Below are 20,773 nucleotides of genomic sequence, written 5' to 3'. Positions count from 1 at the left end.
CGACAGAACCCCGTCTGTACGAGCGGGCAGCAACACGTCCTGTGTCATCTCTCTGAAGACCGGCTCCCCCTAAGGATGTGTTCTGAGCCCCGTGCTTTTCACCCTGATGACCCATGACAGTCGACCCAGGTACAGAAGCAACCAAGTATGAAGATGACTCAACAGTTATGACAATAAAGGAAGTAAAACCAAAATGATTTCTTTCTCGAGGTTTAAATGCGACTGAAGGTGTGGACATTTTTAAGACTTTATCTGAAGCACCTGGTCAAAAAAACTAACCAGGCCAGGTCTCCCAGAACTTTCCTCAACCCAGCGAATGAGGACGGGTTCTGCCTCTCTTCCAGGTTGAACTCTGACGCAGACCAGACTGTCATTTCTTGAGGACTTTGAGACCTCCTGCATTCAGGGCAGAAAAGTCAAACCATAACAAGCCCTTTTCATCTAAGTGCTTTGGCAGATCAGGTCCAGGACTGATCAGCTCATGTTGTTCCAAGCTACTCCCTATAGCATTGTCCTTGGTCCCTTGCTGTGAGATATTGAGAGTCAAATATGGGTTTAAAAAAAGAAAACTAAATAAAATGTCTCATTCCTGGCATTGATTAATGATGTTCACCGTAACATCAACCACACGCCCTCTGACACCCATACAAACACCAAGATACCAGCAAGAGAACTGAGAAGCAGTGGTGGGACTTTAACGAGTTCATTGTGATTAATTAATCATAATTAGCACGTTAAAATACTTTAATCGCATTTAAGGAGTGGTTTCAGGACTTCCTGGACTTGTACCGAGGGTGTGATGACTGCCAGCGCAAAGCAGAGTACTTTGTCACCCTTTGTATCAAACCAGCTGTGGAGGATTACATCAACAGGTCACTGGGAATCAACATTGTGGATGACGTTCTGACAAGTTCACACTCCCCAGTGTTCAGCTCTCGCTCCTTCTTCCAGTACAGCATCCTGAAAGAGTTGCTCCTGCAGGATGACTTCAAGGCTTTGGTCAAGTACTGTGGTGAATATGAAAGGTTTGTCAAGGATTGGATACGTCAGCATGTTTCACAGAAGCTGCAAGAGAATCAGACTCTTCTTAAACTGAAGAGTAATATGCTTCACATAATTGTTGAGAAGATCAGAAGAGTGATAGAAGAGGCAGTGAGAAACTCACCAGATGACAATGAAAACATCACAGAGCTTGTTGATGGGATCCGCAGGAGTCTGATCAAAGACGTCTCAATATCTGAGGAGGCTGTCAGACGAAGCTTGTTCCAGATCAAAAGCACAAGTCATCAGTTTGAGAGTTTTAGAGTCTCTTAGTAAGATGACCTTAAGAATCTTTCCACACTGATTTCTTAAAACCTGAGGACGTCACAGAAACTCTGAACCAACTTCCTGTCAAACCAGAAGATGAGCTGTTCAAGAGGGTCTTTGGTTGTGGCCACCAATGTCCGTTTTGTAAAGTTCCCTGTGAGGCAGGAGGCAAACAGAGAGGATCTTATCCAGCTGCATCACAGTCTGGTTCAGCACCTGCAAGATACCTTGCACCAAACACTTTCATCCAGTAGAGACTGCAGCTGAGAGGATGGAGGGTGTCTCTCTCCCCTCCCATCTATGGCACCCGGATCACTCTCCTGATTCTACTGCCCCAATATCCAACTTATGACATGAGGTGTGTTAAAGAGAGTGATTATTGCAGGCGCCAACTCTGAATCTCAGAATTTGACGTTTCAATTATTGTCTAGACAGGTGTGTGTGAAGAGGCCATGAGTTCATGCACAGTGAGAAAAGAAGGCCACCCTCAGTAGTTCACTTTGGATAGTCAGAGTCAGTATGAGAGACACCTGCATTACAGTTTTACTACAGGTTGTGTATTCATGTTCCACTCAAGAGGGTTTATTGGCTGGCTATTGATTCTTGATATGGTTGAATGAAGGTCAGACTTATTCAAAAATTTCAACTTTCTAATGAGGGTCATAAAAAAGCATAAGCCTTTTGTTGTTCAAGTGTGAGTAAAGACTCCTTCCACCATTAATGATTAACGTGATGATTTACAATGGCAACGAGGAAATTATCACAGATGCATAAACCATCCATAAACCAGAATAAGAGTCCAACAGGAAGCGTCACCGAACCGGGAGAAACAAACCAACCTAAATCTGGAAACAGAGACAAAAGCACAATGAACAGAGATGATCAATCACAAAAGAAACCAGGAAACACGCAGAAACAGAGGAAGAAACAAAACGCTAACAGTAGTGATGGGTCCAGCGACACTGAGGCGTCGATGCGTGCGCCGAGCTTCCAGGGCAAACCCCGTGTCGGTGCGCGTACCGCTTTAAGAAAGTCACGTGACAACTACCGGAACCGTGTCGACACAGCGGTCCCGCGCCAAACTGTGTCTATAAGGAAGCGCATCTGTCAGCAGGACACGTTGCACGTACGGAAGACCCGCTCTTATACTGGAAGTCCATGGAGGCAACGTTCCCTCACCTATTTATATTGGCCACACAGGTGTTGTGTTCAGTGCCTTGTGAGAGGATCTTCTCAAAGGCGGGGGAAATTGCCTCAAAAAAAAGAAATGGACTGAATAACAAAACGCTGGAGAAACTAATTTTTTTGAATAAAAATCTTTAATTACAATGAGTCCATTGTCATTCACAACACTTTTACTTAGGCATTCAGACAGATGTTCACTTAATTCATCAACTGCGTCTCGAATATCAAAGATTTTTTTTTATGAAATTACGTATATGTAAAAATAATGTGAATGCAAATGCCTAATCAATGGAATTGGATAAAATTGGTTTGACAGATCAGTGTCAGATGACCCTGTCAAATGTTTCCTGCAAGTCCACCAGGTGTCAGTATTCAGCAACACAGTGTCAACACAGTGTCAATACAGTGTGTCACTGTGTCGAAACGATACAGGATACCTCATCTACCCATCACTAGCTAACAGGGTTTCAGACAAAGTAATCAAAACAAGCTAGCAAGAGAACGAACGAGGAGAGCCAATTTACCACAGGGAACACAGGAGAGCGTCACCGAACCGGGAGAAACAAACAAACTCAAATCGCAGGAACTAGAGGAGCGATCACAGGCAAACAATGAGTGGATCTGGCACACGGTTCTGGAGTCCAGGTGCTCTTGTATTCAGGTGATCAGGGGTTGATTGGCTCCAGCCGTGTGACACAGGAACAGGAAGGAAGGAGGGAGAAAACAAAACACGACTCAAGGGACCAAAATAAGAGCAGAATCATGACAGTACCCTCCCCCCCCCAAAGAACACTTCCAGGTGTCTTAGCTGGTCTGCTGGGACTCAGACGGTGAAAGTCACTGAGGAGCCTATGGTCCAAGAGGGAGCCAGAGATCTAGGACCTTTCCTCGGTGCCGTAACCTTCCCATCTGACCAGGTACTGGAAGCCACGACCGGGCCCTCTGACATCAAGGATGCTCTGCAGACTTGTGGCTGGATGGTCGTCGGAGACAAGGAGGCTCATGGGAGCAACTGGAAGAGCTTGGCTGCTTTGACTTGGAGGGCAAGCTGGGGTCCTGGGGAGGCGGCGGCTGGGAAGGCACGCTTGGGGGTGGTGGCTTGGACTGGAAACCGGGGTCCTGAGGCTTAGAAGGGTATCTCGGGGGAAGAGGCCTGGATGGCGAGCTGGGGTTCTGGGGCTCTTCTGGCTTGAACGGTGCTCTGGAGGGCACCTTGGTAGCCTGACCGGAAACAAGTCTGAGCGGTGCCATGCGGTGAGTGACCCAAGGACGTGAAACTGCTGTCCATTGCACACAGAGAGCGAGGTGTGTCCAACCTGGGTCCGAGTCACAGGGAGAGAACGAGGGGTCTTGGGAAACACGAGTCTTGAAAAAAAGATTCACGGGAACAGACAGAGTTTGCTCCCCTGTTTGAGGAACAGCAGAGGAAGCAAGCAGAGCACTGGGCGGATCAGAGCGGGAGGACAGACGTACCACTGCCTCAGACATCGACTGCAACACCTTAAAAATAGACTGAGTAATATTCTCCATATTATTCACCCTGGTGGCCTGAGTAGCCAGGGCGTCCTGCAGACCTTCAACCACTGCTGGGTCCATGTTTCTGGCCAGATCGAACTGTTACGAGTCAAGACGTGGAGTGGGACCCAAGTACAGTGGTGTCACAGGAGGCAGGAGCGAGTCAAAAATAGTATTTTAATAATTAAACAACAAGATCACAATAGAAAGCATCACCGAACCGGGAGAATCAAAGCAACTTAAATCAGGAAACAGAGAGACAAAAGCTCAATGAACAGAGAGTCAATCACAAAACAAACGAGGAAACACACAGAATCAGAGGAAGAAACAAAACACTAACTCAGGCACCAGGGTTTCAGACAGAGTAATCAAGATAAGCTAGCAAGCGCACAGAAAGAGACAACGAACGAGGAGAGCCAATTTACCACAGGAACAATAGAATTGGATCTGGCCCAGGCTGCTGGAGTCCAGGTGCTCTAATACTCAGGTGATCAGGGGTCGATTGGCTCCAGCCGTGTGACACCGGAACAGGAAGAACGTAGGGAGAAAACAAAACAGGACTCAAGGGACCAAAATAAGAGCAGAATCATGACACTCGCTGCGTGAACGAATGCTGCATTTGACACTGAACTATGGTGAATTCTTTCATTCATGTCTCAAAAAAATGGCTGTCATCCAGATTCGGCCCTGCAGAGATCACTCTTGTACATTCTTCTGCATTCATCCAACCCAACATTCATGATCAAACAATATTCAATAAAACTGTACCGGTGTACCATAACAGGGTGTTGGTCCTTCCCATCTCCACCTCAGCTGTGAAGGGCTCTTTTCCATCCATCCTGGGATTTTATACCTTTAAATTTTATGATGTGACTTTCAATAGAACAAATAGCAAGTGTAACTTTGTATATTTTAATGAACACATGTAAAACAACACAACAAGTCTGATGAAAACTTGCAGATAAATTGATGCACTGCTGTGTTTGGTTGTTGGAGTAAACAAATATTTGCATGAGGAAAACATTATTGGCCGCTCTGCTGTTGATATTGTCCTTTGAGTTGCATTTAGAACAGATACAGTGTGATTAATTTGCAATTAATCGCAAAGCAGCAAAACAGCAGCTGTAGCTTGATTCATCGCGATAAAAAATTCCATTGATTAACAGCCCTAATTTAACTTATACTCGACTGTGTCCTCACTATCACTATCACTATCATTACTATCATCCCTGTTCCCAAGAAGGCCAGGATCACAGGACTGAATGACTACAGACCGGTGGCACTGACGTCTGTGCTCATGAAGTCCTTCAAGCGCCTGGTTCTCTCTCACCTGAAGTCTATCACTGCTTCTCACCTGGACTCATTGCAGTTTGCCTACAGAGCCAACAGATCTGTGGACCATGCAGTGAACCAGGCCCTTCATTTCGTTCTGGAGCATCTGGACTGCCCGGGAACCTATGCCAGGATCCTGTTTGTGGACTTCAGCTCTGCCTTTAACACGATTCTTCCAGCTCTGCTTGAAGACAAGCTTCGCCAGCTGGACATGCCTGACTCCCTCTGCAGATGGATGACAGACTTCCTGACCAGCCGGAGACAGTGTGTGCGGCTGGGGACGACTGTCTCCGACACTCGGACCCTCAACATCGGGTCTCCTCAGGGCTGTGTTCTCTCTCCATGGCTCTTCTCTCTGTACACTAACTGCTGCACCTCCAGCCGCGAGTCCGTAAAGCTGACCAAGTTTGCGGATGACACCACCATCATGGGGCTCATCTCAGATGGAGATGAGTCGGCTTACAGGAGGGAGGTGGAGCGGCTGGTGTCCTGGTGCAGCCACAACAACCTGGAGCTCAACGCCCAGAAGACAGTGGAGATGGTCATAGACCTCGGGAGAGTCAGTTTCTCCGTCCCCTCTCATGTTGGCTGGTTCACCCATTCCTATTGTGGACTCCTTCTGCTTCCTGGGAACCACCATCACTGAGGACCAACCATCAGGTCCCTCATCAGGAAGGCCCAGCAGAGAATGTTCTTCTTGAGGCAGCTATGGAAACTAACTGCCGACGAATTTGCTGGTGGAGTTCTACACAGCCATCATCCAGTCCATCCTCACCTCCTCTATCACTGTCTGGTACAGCAGCGCCACCTCCAGGGACAAGAGCAGACTGCAGCGCATCATACGTTCTGCTGAGAAGGTGATCGGTTGCAGCCTGCCACCTCTTCAGGACCTGGAGAGAACAGCAAGGGGACATGGAATTAGAAGACAAAGGTGAAGGTACGTTGTCATTGAGAGTGACGATGCACACAGAGTGTTTTTAGCAAGTCTTGAGTTCCATCCCATCTCAACTCGCAGGGTGACTGACCTCCCTTCTTCAGTGATAATTACTGTAATGCAGCATTTCGCATGTATTCAGTGAACGATGGTTGGAGAAGGACCCAAGGATGTGGTTACGAGGAGCATAGAGCGACTTGGATACAAAATAAAAATTAATCAGAAATGGAACACCAATACAAATTGTGTTGGGAAAACCAAGGGCCTTGTCCAAACAGGACCTAAACACCAGAAGCAAGGTGAACAACATATTCTAAAAACAGACAAACAGGAGGATCAGGGCCAAAAAAAACAATGAAACGATTCCAGAGAGTCAAGTTCAGAGTCCAACTCTGATTTGCTGTCCCAGATACAAACAGTCAAGCTCAACACCAACCTCGCTATGGTCCAGTACTCCACTCCAAGGGCCCATGTGCGTGGTCACTGATATGCACAGCGACTTGGACACAGTGGTCGCAACCACGGAAGAATATTTGGAACTGGGCCAACATTCCAGGATGATGATGTGTGTTTGAACTGCGGTGAGGTGGGACACTGGGCGTCAGACTGTGATTTATGAAAGGGTCGAAGACACGGATATGGCACTCCAATCCAGAGGACGACACCACAATGACATCAATCCTCAGTCACCTCACCCTCTCTCAGACTGACGCTGTAATGTGAACAGTGCTGCCCATGACCAGAAAAGGAAGGTAAAAGGAAAAGAGAACGTTCTGGTAATTATGGATGAAATGTAAAGGTCTCATGCATTTGGTACTGTATGTACAACCCAGTCTCTAAAAATTGTACAATACAGTGGTACCTCGGTTTTCGAACGTCCCGGAATTCGAACAAATTGGAGTTCGAACAAAAATTTTGAGATTTTTTTGTTTCGGATTTCGAAAGACAATCCAGAACTCGAACACCCCCCAAAAAAGCCGGAAAAAACATAACGTGCGCGGACCGATCAGCTGACCCACGATGCGCTTTGTTATTGTGTACAACCCAGCCTCTGTATGCAGACGTATCCTGTTAGCTACAGCTACTGACTGTTTTTCCTTCATGTTGAGGTGTAAAACCTTTCCTGTCTCCACACTGGAGCGTGGTAGAGTGTCACAGGGGAGGTGCTGGAGCGCTCACTCCAGGGTTTGATGTCCTGTTGTGGGCTGGAGCTGGGACAGGGATGAGGCCAGTCTGGGACAGAGCGTGACTTGGTTTATGACTTTGTCACAGCCAAACTGCACAGAAGCGCACATTCAGAGCTGGACACGCACCGGGCACCTCTTCACTTCTGGAGAGACCTCACTCACTCGGCAACCCCTCCCACATGCAGCGGCCACACACATAGAGGAACAGCCACCTGCAGCAGACACTCTACATTCACTCCTACAAAAGACTATTTTAAGGCTTGGAACACGTTATCTATTTTTCCATTAGTTGAAATGGGAAAAATCAATTCGGATCTCGAAATGCCGCCTGGAACGGATTGTGGTCGAGAACCGAGGTACCACTGTACCTACATTTGTCCACATCGGTAGAAGAAGCCATTCTTCAAAACGCTTATGGAACCTCCCTGAAGTCTGAACTATTTCTCTCAGTTAAGTTGGAACTATTTGGCAGTTCTTTACGCACAAGAGGACGCGGTTACACTCAATATCAAGCATGTGCTTCTGACTTTAAAATGTTGATCCCTGTTGCTAGATGGCAGTAAATGGATGGAATAAATTAAATTTGTTTCAACACTTTCACTTCTTATATTTCAATACAGAGAGAACCCCAGAGCTTCTGATTGACAGGTACTGCTCTTTCACAGTTGCTCCAACTCGTGTGGTTTCATTTAATAACTGATCCATACACATGACGGACCCCTTCTCCTCAAAGATGCCAGACATTTCAAAGTGTTACCACTTGACTTGACTGAAGGCCTAGATGTATATATATATATATATATATATATATATATATATATACACACAAGTAACATCTGACTTACGACCTGTTTGACTTACGTCCACCCGACCACGGCCAGCATTTGCTTTTTTTTTTTTTTAATTCAATGTCTGGCACCACAGCATGTAGCAGCCCGGCAACAAGCCAATTGACAGAGTGACACATGCTCACAAAAGATGGACTGTTATATGTTTATGGTCAGTGCACCACATTTATACTCGACATGTAAGATATATTTTATAGTCTTTATCTCGGAAGTTACAAGAAATTTTTAGTTCATGGAGTTTGAACTCGAATGAGCAAGATATGGAGTCACAGATGGAACTATATGGGTCACTTTAGACAAACAATTCTCTTGGAACCACCAGGGCAAAAGTCAGGAAGCGAAAAGGAGCTTTGACTGGAATGAAAAGGCACTTGAGAGCACAGTTAGTGCAGCTGTTCCACTGCTTCAACAACAAGAGGTCCACCAGTCAGACAGGCCAGGTGCGGACCTTTGCCCTGAACAGAAACAAAGTACAGTCGTAGATGAAGAAAATATCAATTGTGTCAGAAAATTTGCAGTATTGCTATGAAAAAATCACACCCAAAAAGTGTGGTCGTAGGTCTTTGCAGCCATTAAACCTTTTCCCACGTGATTTTATGTACAGACACTCTGTTTCACATCACACACAGCAATGAACTAACTAGGAGCTTCTGACATAGTTGGTAAAAACTCATTGGGATTGCTGCAGCAACCGTACAGAGATGAGACAATGTCATGCTCATGTGTTTGTGAGTGGTGCAAAAGGTTTAAAGATGTGAGGATGTGGAGGACAAGTCAGACGTTCTGATTCAAGCCTGTCTCACTTGTGATCAACAGTCAAGTGATCCCCTGATCGCTACACGACGTCTGCCTGGCGAGGAAAGAAGGGACCCAGGACAAAGCCTTGCTGAACCTCAGCAGTAAATGGACATTGGGAGTTTCATATTTGTCAGATTTAGTGTGAGAGACGACAACAACAATGTACTTGATTATTCTGATTCATGATGTTAACCTCAAAAAGGTTGAGTGACTGGGTGTTGACTCTTGACACGTCTGAACGAAGGTCACGTTAATCATTATGGTGGTTCAATGTTCTTATTACGGTGATATAAATGCATAAACCTTTTATTGTTCAGATCATTGCAAGTGTCCGCAAAGACTAAAGACTGCTTCCTCCATTAATAGTTAATGAGAAGGAGGACACGTGATGTGGGAGGTAAAGTAAGGTGTCGCCGTCTGACCTCTTACATTTTCACAGACTTCGACTCAACATCATTTACACCAGGTAAGTTCAATGAATCACTATAAATATTCGTGTTTAAACATTGTTAATATTGATGTGAATATTAATGTGTTTAATCTACTTCAAATACTTGGTAAAAGACGAGACGACGACAGGTCAGTCTCAGCTGCATCTTGACATTCATTGTTGGTCTGTGTTGCTTCATTTCTGTTGTTGAGAGAATATGATGAACGATGTATTTATCTTGATTGAAGTGGGTCATTATTTAGAAGTGTCTGTGTCTTGAAAGGAGTCGGTTATACAAAGAAATAAATGGCTCTCACATTGACAATTCAGTTGTTAATGATCCTGGGAGTGAGTAACTCCAGAGACAATAATTCATGTCAATGTTTGCCTTGCTAAGTTAATGCTGGTTCTCTTGCTTGGCCAGCACTCTCCAAAGCTCTGTTTCTAACATCAGTGTTTGATGAAGTGTGATTGATTTTTATGAGTCTATTGATTTGACATGACATAATATTTTTATCATATTCATGTTTTTTTTTCCACGTTTGTCAACCAGGAGGAAACGTGTATAAATACATATAGTAAACTGCAAATTTCTGTGAAGAGCTCCTGCTTCCACTAACCAGAAGTTGACAAGCTTGTAAATTATGTTTAACTTATTTATCATTCCAATGAATATTACAGGCTAGTATTGAATTTGACCTTTGAACCTCAGTTTCAGGAGGCATCAGTCCAGATCATTGGTGTGCGGCTCGTAGCTGAGGTGAGGCACTGATGCAGCCAGATATACAGGACTTCAAATGTCAAAAATCTCATGCCAGCATTCTTCAAAACACACCAAACAAAATACCTGATAGCTAAGGTCGTAGTTTGCTGTCACTAGATTGTAGCACCAGCCGAGGTCAGTTTCTACAGTAGCACTGCGTACTGTTATGTGGCGGGCGCAGCTCATCAAGCCAATCAACTCTCAAGATGCCTTCAGGGTCCACAAAAAACAGAAACAAAAGCACAGCGAGCAATTGCCAGGTTTTGTACAGATATTTTGGTGGATTGTTGACCGTGCTTAGGGCAAAGTTAGTGACCTTTTGACAACACTGAGCGAAGGAGTCGCCTTGTAATGACGCTGCAGACCTACAAATCCACAGTTTGACATTTGACAACTCTCAGACTCCAAGACACAAGAACACTCACTCACCTCTCGACTCACAGTATGGGGTGAGGAGAAGGCAGAGATGACGCCATTGTCTGCCAGAAAAATAAAATAAATAAAATTAATTCAAAATAAAATTACTACAAAATAAAATGATTTTGGTGAAATTGATGACAAAATCATCAACATTTTCCACCTGCTACAAAAGTGTAACTGAAGTACATCGTCATCGCAGCAGGTAGTTAAGTTAGAGTGACGGTGAAGCCACATGACGATTCACAAACTCCCAACTGAAAGCTGAATAAGCGCCGCAAATGAAATGAAAATTGCTCTACTCCCTGTCACATAAAAAACAGAAACTAAGCTCAAATCGGCCACAAGAGGGTTGAACCCACGAAACTACAACAGGAACAGGACAAGTGGACACGGTCTCTTCCTCTTCCTCAGTTCACATGCTTGTCCTCATTCTTGTCATGGACGCCATAAAGTCCAGTTTCATTCATCCAAGAGGAGTTTGTTGGAACATGGCAAACTCACAGTAAACACTTCAGTGATGGCAGAGTTTCAGACCCAGAATGAGCCATTGAAAATGATCATTGATTGAGCATGAGTGAACCTCAGCCCTGCCTTTAAAACCAAACTTCATCCACAGAGCCACCATTGCACTGTTTCTAGGTGGCTTACCTGGACAACACTTAGCCTCTTGACACCACAAAGCTAAAGTGTCATTTTTCAACTGAATTACTTGAAACGTTGTTCTTACAAATGACTCCATATGTTTTGGTGACGTTTCATCTCGCTGACCCTGCAGACAGGAGCAAGATTTGGCCCCTTGAACACATTGTGATGCAAGAGTTTGATGTTTGAATCAAGCCCATGTTTGTTGCTGACTTTAGGTGGTCGCGGTTTGAAGGAAGCAGAGGAGGAGAACATGGCATCAGAAGACAAAGATGACGGTATGTTTCGTCAATATCATTCAATCCATGGATCAAAGTGAGTCAGAGTCAGAGATCAGTATGCTGAGCTTGTTATTGGGAGTGACTTGATGAGAAGATCAGCAAGCATCGTCACATCAGACCAATACAATGAAGCTCTCACTGTGCTCGTCGACTGACTGTTTTCCCAGCTGGCATTTTCCTTTTTCCACCAGTCCTCTGGCGCAGCTGTGATATGACACGGCTGGTTGGTCATTTACAAACACGATACGGAGTATTTCTAACGTCTGCTGCGTTCCGCTGCGATATACTGTTGGGAAACACAGCTCCAGTGTATCTTCCGATTGAGAGAACGCTCTGTTTACTCGTGAGAATGACTGCCAAAGAACCAACAAGTTATATCCAATAGTATTCGTTCCCTGACAGAGGAGTCTAATGCGGAGCTCTGGGTCCACAACTACACCTGACTTAGCCTGAGCTCAAGTGGTGCAGCGTGACAAAGACGTTCTCTGGCCCTGACCCTTTGAAATACATTGAATCCATCTAGGGGTGTAGTCATCGCTGATTGATCCTGGTGTCTTGAGGTCCGGGTGTTTTGTCAACTCCCCTTGGTTTGGAGCGGCGTTGATGAATTCTCTTGTTATTGTCAATTTTCTGTCCACTCTTCTGATTGGCTTGCTTCCGCTTGTTGACTGGCTCGTCCTGTATCTGCTTGGCTCTGTGGTCCATACTTCATCCTCCTCACCCATCGCTGTTCCCAGAGGTTCCTTATCTTCCACATTCCTTCACTTGGGGCAGGATACGTGCTCAGATGAGGCTGTCTGGACCGGTTATGGGTTGGTCCTCATACCAGGTGGTTCCTGCCTTTCATCATTCACTCTTCCATCCACAGCTGATATTAATCGTTCTGATTCCAAACAGGTGGATGCACAGTCAAAACATGGTCTTGTTTTAGTCTCTCTGACTGTGGGTGGTAGCCAGACGCCAGACGCCAGACACATAGAGGCGCTCATGGCTTTGCAGAGGGCCTGCCACACTTGGGAGGTAAACAGTGGCCCTCAGTCTGCGACAGTGTCATTGGGAAGTGTGTGAATTTCTTGAAAACATGCAGGACCATCAAGTCTATATTCTAAAGAGCAGAGGGGAGCTTTTCGGCAGTTTGTCCACTGATGGGTGACCGGTTACAAAGTCTAGCGAAATATATGACCAGGCCTGTCGTGGAGTGGCTGAAACACTGCATCCAAGTCATTGTATTCCGGGGAAAATGAGGAGAGACCAGGAGCAGGAAAAAGGCAGGAGTCACTTTCAACCAGCTGACGTAATGGCTGAATGGAGGCTGTGGGAGTGACAATATTTAATCCATGACAGGATGGACGAGAAAGCCCAATAAATTGGGGGATTGTGAAGCTTCAACCAAGGCAAGCCCAATCTGATAGGTGATGATGGCAAAGAAATGAATAGAAAGAGTGACTGGGGTGCTGATGCGAGACAATGGGTTCGAAACTGGAGCGTGACTCACCACTGTTCTGGGGAACAGCTTGGGACAGACATGACACTCTGAAGTCACGTGTCCTTCAAAGTCACAATACATACACAGAGCAAGATGGCGAGTCCTCTCGTCAATAGAGAGGCAGGCACCATTGATCTGAGTCAGCTTTGGAGCATTAGAAGGAGATTCAGAGAAAGGCTTCTGGGTGTGTGGTGCAATCATGACCAGACCGGATCTCACGACTGCGCTCTCTTCAATTCGATTGGATTGTTTGATCAGGTCATCAAAACTGTGAGGTTCATCTCCGGTCGAGAACTGGTCACGAATATCACCAAATATCACAGACATCAGGGCAGGTTCATTCCAGCCAGACTCACAAAACTGTGTACTGAACTGAGTGACAGAGGAGAGGCCTTAACAGAGACACAGGAGTCTGGAGGAGGCTGAATCACTTTACATTGCAACAGAATGTATATATGTGGCCTGCAACAGGAAAGTAATGCAATAAGGTCCAATACTAGCCGAAACAAAATTGACATGTCACTAATTAACTGTGGCAACAGTTAAAAAGTTATTACCTTATTAATTGTGAACAGGTGCTGCCCTCACCACACACGCCACTGTGTGGTTATACAGCCAGGGAACTTGCAAAGAAACTCCATACTCAAGGGACGCTTTTCTTGTTTTATGGAGGTTTCTTGTATGTCATAACTACAAATGTACAAATATAACACATGCAGTGTTCAACAACTTACGACCTTTTGTTCGACAAGTACTCGCAAAGTTTCCCAGGTTCAAACGAACATACATGCAGTCTGACCATGCAGCTTTCTACAGAGCTTTTCTATTGCAACGAAGATAACACAACATGGATTAACTATGGACAAACAGGAACACCTACTCTTCACACATATTCGAGCGACCCTTATTTAAGAAGATGTCTCACTCTAACAAACATGCTCATTGTTTTTAACATTTACAAAATGAACATACCACATTTATTGAAACTTATACACTTAATGAAATCTGAAACCTGAAGACATGGCACTGTTTGATGTGCACATTTTAATTTAATTTTTTTTTTTTTTTATTGCAACAGATCTCTTGAACGTTCTCTCCAAACTTGGACTGATGGAATACTATCCCAGCAAACTCACTCTGAGGACTCTCCTGGAGATCATGAACAGCAGCATTCATCAGAATGATGTTCCAACATGGAATCAAATTCCATTTCACTTTCTCACAACACTTTTCAAACTCAATGCTGAATGCAGGCGCTGCATGTCAGTAAAGAGAGGTTCTCACCAAGTTGATGTTCTGGGGTATTTAAATGATGATGACGACAACGATCAGGTCCCAGCAGACGACGATGTTCATCCTCTGGACCTCACAGTTGCTCTGTTCCTCTGTGCTGACAGCTGTTTGCAGCAGGAAATGGCCCTCAGAATGTCAATGTGTCAGTTTCCTCTTCCTCTCTTGTTACCACCCACTGAGAACAGCCAGTGCACACTCATGCTTTGGGCTCTGAGAGGAATCATAAAAGAGTGGCAGCCACATGGTTTGTCAGAGTCAAGAGGGTTCAAGGAGAACTACATCGTCCAGGAAGGAATTCCTCTCATTTCCTTTGTGAGGCTGAAAAACTGCTCCTTATCCAAATCTCAGATTTTAAATCAAGTCCTGAGTCGTGGCCAGCAGAATCACAACATGTTCATCCACAGAGAGATGAAGGGAGGAGCCCGTCAGAGGAAAATATCTGCTGGTCTGGTTGAGGTTGGTTGGTTCCTCCCCAGTGGAAGAGAAAATCTTGATGTTTTCTCCAATCCAGTTGCATTTGCAAACCTGCGAGGAGACATCTCAGAGTCCCAAACACAATTCACTTTCCTCATGGAGGTGTCCACTGCTGTGTTTGTTTTCCTGGACAGAATGGAAGAGGCTGAAAACCAAACTCTCAGATCAGTGGGAAATCTAAAATCCAAAATGTTCCTCGTGGTGAATCGCACTAACAGTCGTGAAAACAAAAAGTCAGTCAAGAACACTATGGAAGAACTGGAATTGTCAAAAAACAACGTCTTAATTAAAGATTCTGGAGTTAACACAGTTGAGTTCTCAGATGAACTCTGTTCCACCATCAAAACTTTGCTTTCTGAGGTGAACCACACCATCAGTCTTGAGAACATGCGTGACACTGCCGTTAGCTTAGGTCTGTCTGTGGATGAAAAACAAACTATTGACCAAAAAGACACAGCAGAGAAGATCTTTGGTGACGTTCGAAGTATTCCAGAGTTCAAGAATCAACAACTTCCTCTTCAAGGAAAAGAGTGGAAATCACTCGCTCGATTAGAAAGAGAGGAATGTCGCATCAAAGTTAAAGCTGATGTTGGAATTGAACATCATAAATCTAAGATCAGAGCAGAAAAACAGAAGCTGCAGAAAGCACAAGCAAGAAAAAAGCTCTCCAGTGGAGTCACCATGTTCATTGAAACATTATTATCCAGTGATAAAGAACAAAGAGACTGTTTTCTGAGATGGATGCAGTTCTTGTTCAACACTCATTCACTACACGTGCTAACTGAGCTACGGCAACAGTTCAAAGAGCAACGCAACAGAAAAGATGCAGCAGTTGTTGCAGAGCTGGATCAGAAGTTAGTTGACAGTTCATTGGGACTGGAGCATTACATGAGAGAAATGGGGCTGATTTTTGAGTTCTCCTCGCCTCTCCAAAACCTTGAGAAGCTTCCAGGCCTGGCTGCAGACCTGCTGCTGGATGGTTATCCATTAGAGCTCCTGGATGGAGAAGCCTCCAACATCCCTCAGAGATGGATCTCACATGTGCTGATGGAACTGCACCAGAAGGTTGGAGGGAGAAGCCGACTGTTGGTGCTGACTGTGTTGGGAGTTCAAAGTTCAGGGAAGTCCACACTTCTGAACACCATGTTTGGAGTTAGATTTCCTGTCAGCAGTGGGCGCTGCACCAGAGGAGCCTACATGCTCTTTCTGAAGGTTGGAGAGGACATGCAATGTGGCTTTGACTTCATCCTTCTTATCGACACAGAGGGTCTGAAATCTCCTGAGTTAGCTCAGCTTGATGACAGTTATGAGCACGACAACCAACTGGCAACCTTTGTCATCGGCCTGAGTGACATCACCATCATCAACATTGCCATGGAGAACGCTACTGAGATGAAAGACATTCTGCAGATCGCTGTTCACGCCTTCTTGAGGATGAAACATATTGGAAAAAAGCCCATTTGTCATTTTGTGCACCAGAATGTAGCAGGTGTTTCAGCTCATGGAAAGAACACAGATGGAAAAAAACGTTTGTTGGATCATCTGAATGAAATGACTCAGCTTGCTGCTGAAATGGAGAAGAAGCCTTCTGTTCAGGCCTTCACTGATGTGCTGGATTACAACGTGGACACCAACAACTGGTACATCCCAGGACTCTGGCATGGAACCCCACCAATGGCACCTGTCAACACAGGTTACAGTGAAACTGTGGCAGATTTCAAGAACAAGCTTCTGGAGAGTGTTAAACACAACCAGGACAGAGAACTCTCAACAATCCCAGAGTTCATTGAATGGATCACAAGTCTGTGGAGAGCAGTGAAATATGAAGACTTCATCTTCAGCTTCAGAAACACCCTGGTGGCTCAGGCCTATGACGACCTGTCTAAAGAGTTCAGCCAGTGGGAATGGGAGTTCAGGAAAGAGATTCTCTCCCAGAGTGGAGAGGCAGAGTTAGAAATCCAAAATGCTGATCATGACTCAGACTTGTCTGCTTTAGTGAGGTCAAAGAAATCAGAGCTCATCGACAGCATTAAATCACAAGAGACCAAGATGAGAGAGAAGCTAAATGGCTACTACAAAAGAAAAGACCGACGTGTGAAACTGATTGAAAAATACAAGTCTGACTTCTCGAACAGCATCACAAGTCTTTCAAATGAGATCAAGTCTGAAGTTAACACAAACCTAGACTCTGCACTGGAGCGGAAGAAGGCATCCATTAAAGTTCAAAACATTCAGGGTGAATCCAGGAAGATGATGGAGCAGGAGGTGATGAAGCTTCTGTCAGACGTTCGTAATCACACAATGTCTGATGAAGAAGTGAGGACTGAGTTTGATAAAATGTGGACTTCAGCAACTGAAAATGTGCCTCAACAGAAGGAAAGGAACATTTCTGATCATGTTCTTTACCAACTGAAGGAAAATCTTTCACATCAGAATGTGAATGAACTATTCTTTCATGTTGGAGATCTGAGTCAACATGGTCGAGGCCAGTTCCAGGTCAGAATGGAGCACGCAGGCTCATACTGGAAGAAATTTAAAATGATTGCGAGCGATAAGCCCCGGGTGTTTACAAATAAGGTGATTGAGCGTTCAGAAAAGTTCATTGCTGATAAATCCCAAACAAATCAGGACTACAGTGATTTATTCATCAGAGAGCTGCTGCAGGAAGTTGATCAATCTCTTGAAGTGAGTTACAAACGTCACAAGACAAACAAACAGTTTGGATTTGAGCTGAAACTTCATATTTGTGGAATCGCTGCGAGGAAGTTCCAACAGATGCACAAGAGATTCTTGTCCGATACTGATCCAAGATTGCAGCTGGAAAAGCAGAAGGAGCAGTGGTTTCAGGACTTCCTGGACTTGTACAGAGAGAGGGACGACTGCCAGCGCAAAGCAGAGTACTTTGTCACCCTTTGTATCAAACCAGCTGTGGAGGATTACATCAACAGGTCACTGGGAATCAACATTGTGGATGAGGTTCTGACAAGTTCACACTCCGCAGTGTTCAGCTCTCGCTCCTTCTTCCAGTACAGCATCCTGAAAGAGTTGCTCCTGCAGGATGACTTCAAGGCTTTGGTCAAGTACTGTTTAAAATATGAAAGGTTTGTCAAGGATTGGATACGTCAGCATGTTTCACAGAAGCTGCAACAGAATCAGACTCTTCTTAAACTGAAGAGTAATATGCTTCACATAATTGTTGAGAAGATCAGAAGAGTGATAGAAGAGGCAGTGAGAAACTCACCAGATGACAATGAAAACATCACAGAGCTTGTTGATGGGATCCGCAGGAGTCTGATCAAAGACGTCTCAATATCTGCGGAGGCTGTCAGACGAATCTTGTTCCACATCAAAAGCACAAGTCATCAGTTTGGAAAGATGGTTTTAGAGTTCCTTAGTAAGATGACAGAATCCTTCCACAATGATTTCTTAAAACTTGAGGACGTCACAGAAACTCTGAACCAACTTCCTGTCAAACCAGAAGATGAGCTGTTCAAGAGGGTCTTTGGTTGTGGCCACCAATGTCCGTTTTGTAAAGTTCCCTGTGAGGCAGGAGGCAAAGGACACGAGAAGCACCATGCTTCCATCCATCGACCTCAAGCTTTTGGAAGATACCGTGACGAAGAGAGTAAAAAATTAACGGAAAACTTATGTACAACATGTGTTGCTGGCAACTGGAGTTTTAGCTCAGAAGAGACCAAACACGAGTTTGTCCCTTACACACAATATGCAGAGTATTATCCAGACTGGAACATCCCACCAGATGCCAGCATACAAGCATCTGACTATTGGAAGCATCTTCTTGTCAAATACAACCAACAACTGGCTCAAGAGTTCAAAGCCAAACCAGCCAAGATTCCAAAACTCTGGAAAGAAATCACAGAGGAAAAAGCTCTGAAGGGCCTGAGAGAGGCCTTCAACATCTGTGAACAAGACTCTTAGTCCCCTGGAAAACTACTGTCTCATTTACTTAGACAAACAGTCCGACATGGAGGGATGAAGACAAACTGAAAGCTCTGTGGAAAACACGTCCTGATGAGCTCTTCTAGGTGTGACAGTTGATGATGTCATGAAAATGTTTCCTGCTTGTCTCCTTCATGAGTGGAGGAGAAGAAATGCATGTTTTCTTTCTCTGCTACTTCTAAGGCTCATGTGTTTGTTGTTCAACCAACATCCATGATGACAGTCCAAGAGGCAGTAAAGTCTGAGCTCTCAGAGCTGCGTTGTCGACTATATACACCTTTGAATTGTCTGTTTTATTTGGGTTCTCACGCTGTGTCTGTGGACAAATGGTGTGACTTTGCTTCATCAAGAGAGTCATTGATATGTGTGTTCATGCAACCATTCCTCATTAAAATACATTTAAAATCCTAACAGTTCCATCTTTGATTTAGGTCAAAATATATGAACACATTAAATATATGAATGATCCGAGGGAATTAATTGTTATGGAAGTGACTCGGCAAGGAGCCAAATGCAGGAGACGTGAGTTCCAAGGGTTTATTCCAGATCACGATGAACCAAAGGAGTGGAGGAAAACAAACTAAGCAAAATACTCGGGCACAGGGCAAAAAAAACAAAAAAAACAAACAAAATAATGCACATCCTGCAAGCTTAAACCTTAGCTTTAGATGGACACGGGCTGAACTGGACTGGGGCTGCAACACCCTCCAGCCCCTCCCGAAGTTTGTGGAGGTCCAATCAAGAGGACACTGTCAAGAGAAAAAGAACAAATAGGAAACCGGAAAAGACTGCACAAAAATAAAAGACTAGTGGAGGTGGAGCACCACAAGAGGAGCGCAACGTAAGAAACTTAAATCAACAATAATCCAAAGAAAGGTGCTTCATTCAGAAGTGGAACAAACTAGAGTTGAGTTGGATCGACTCGACATAACACAGACTTGACAGCAAGACGGTACACATGGACAATGGAGTTACGGGATTAGGGGTAGACGCAGACAAGATGCACACAGGAAGACAAGACACAACCCCACCTGAATAAAACAGGAGGTGGACAAGATTGTACCAATTCAGATTAACCAACCCTGCGTAAACATAATGAAACCGAAAAGAACATTAATCATCTCAAATAGCTTCATCCATCTCTTTATCTGAAGTCAGGACCAGTGGTGTTTCGATGTGAGTATAACCCACGAACAAGACTGACTGGAGAGAAGTCAATAATGAAACAGAAGAGGATGATATAAAGATATGAAATGGAACTCACTCTCTCAGTATCACACAATATCTGAGCACAAGACTGAGACCAGTGGAAGAACATTCTGGAAAACTCCTTTTAACTCATGTTTAGTGTCTTAAGATGTCAGCTGGTGCAGTAGAGGAGGATGAGGAGAACGGGGGGAGGTTAGGATCCAGAGGCTGGAGGGGGCTGGTGTGCAGGCAGGAGCCATGATCATGATGGCAAAGATCTACAAGGTCCAGGACTGAACAGCTCACTTGTTCCAATCAACTCCCTATAGCACTGTCCTTGGTCCCTTGGTGTGAGTCTATCATATTGCCTCCTGAGAGTCAAATATGGCTTCATAAAATGTTCAGTTGTGCTTGTGTGTTACAACACCTGAAACAGATATGATGTCTGGGCCTCCTCGCTGAGACTGTTGCCCCCTGGACCAGAACACAGAATTAGGGAAACTTATATGGTATTGAGCTGAAACATTAAAGTAGACACCATTAGAGTCAAAGCACAACATTATAGTTTTATTATTCTTCCTTTTCTCACATGAATACATCAGTTATTCATTCTAGGTTGCTTTAAAATCTAACAACATGCAGTTAATCCTGAAGCCAAACATCTCACATAGAAATCTGAGAAGACTTTAATACAATTCCTGCATGCGTTCAAAAATAATATATTTTAGA

General features: G+C 44.5%; 1 protein-coding gene across 1 annotated transcript; it reads left to right on the top strand.

Annotated features, from left to right (window-relative positions):
* The first annotated feature begins 113 nt into the window (after positions 1-113).
* Positions 114-18,835, top strand: LOC128750883 (up-regulator of cell proliferation-like). The gene is made up of 5 exons (XM_053851503.1): positions 114-129; positions 851-1,012; positions 14,208-14,395; positions 14,462-17,976; positions 18,580-18,835. The coding sequence occupies exons 1-5, from the start codon at positions 114-116 to the stop codon at positions 18,833-18,835; spliced, it is 4,137 nt and encodes a 1,378-aa protein (XP_053707478.1).
* Positions 18,836-20,773: the final 1,938 nt, after the last annotated feature.

This window comes from Synchiropus splendidus, chromosome 1 (genome assembly GCF_027744825.2).
Source record: "Synchiropus splendidus isolate RoL2022-P1 chromosome 1, RoL_Sspl_1.0, whole genome shotgun sequence".
Lineage (NCBI taxonomy): Eukaryota > Metazoa > Chordata > Actinopteri > Syngnathiformes > Callionymidae > Synchiropus > Synchiropus splendidus.
This window is presented reverse-complemented; position numbering and strand designations above follow the sequence as displayed.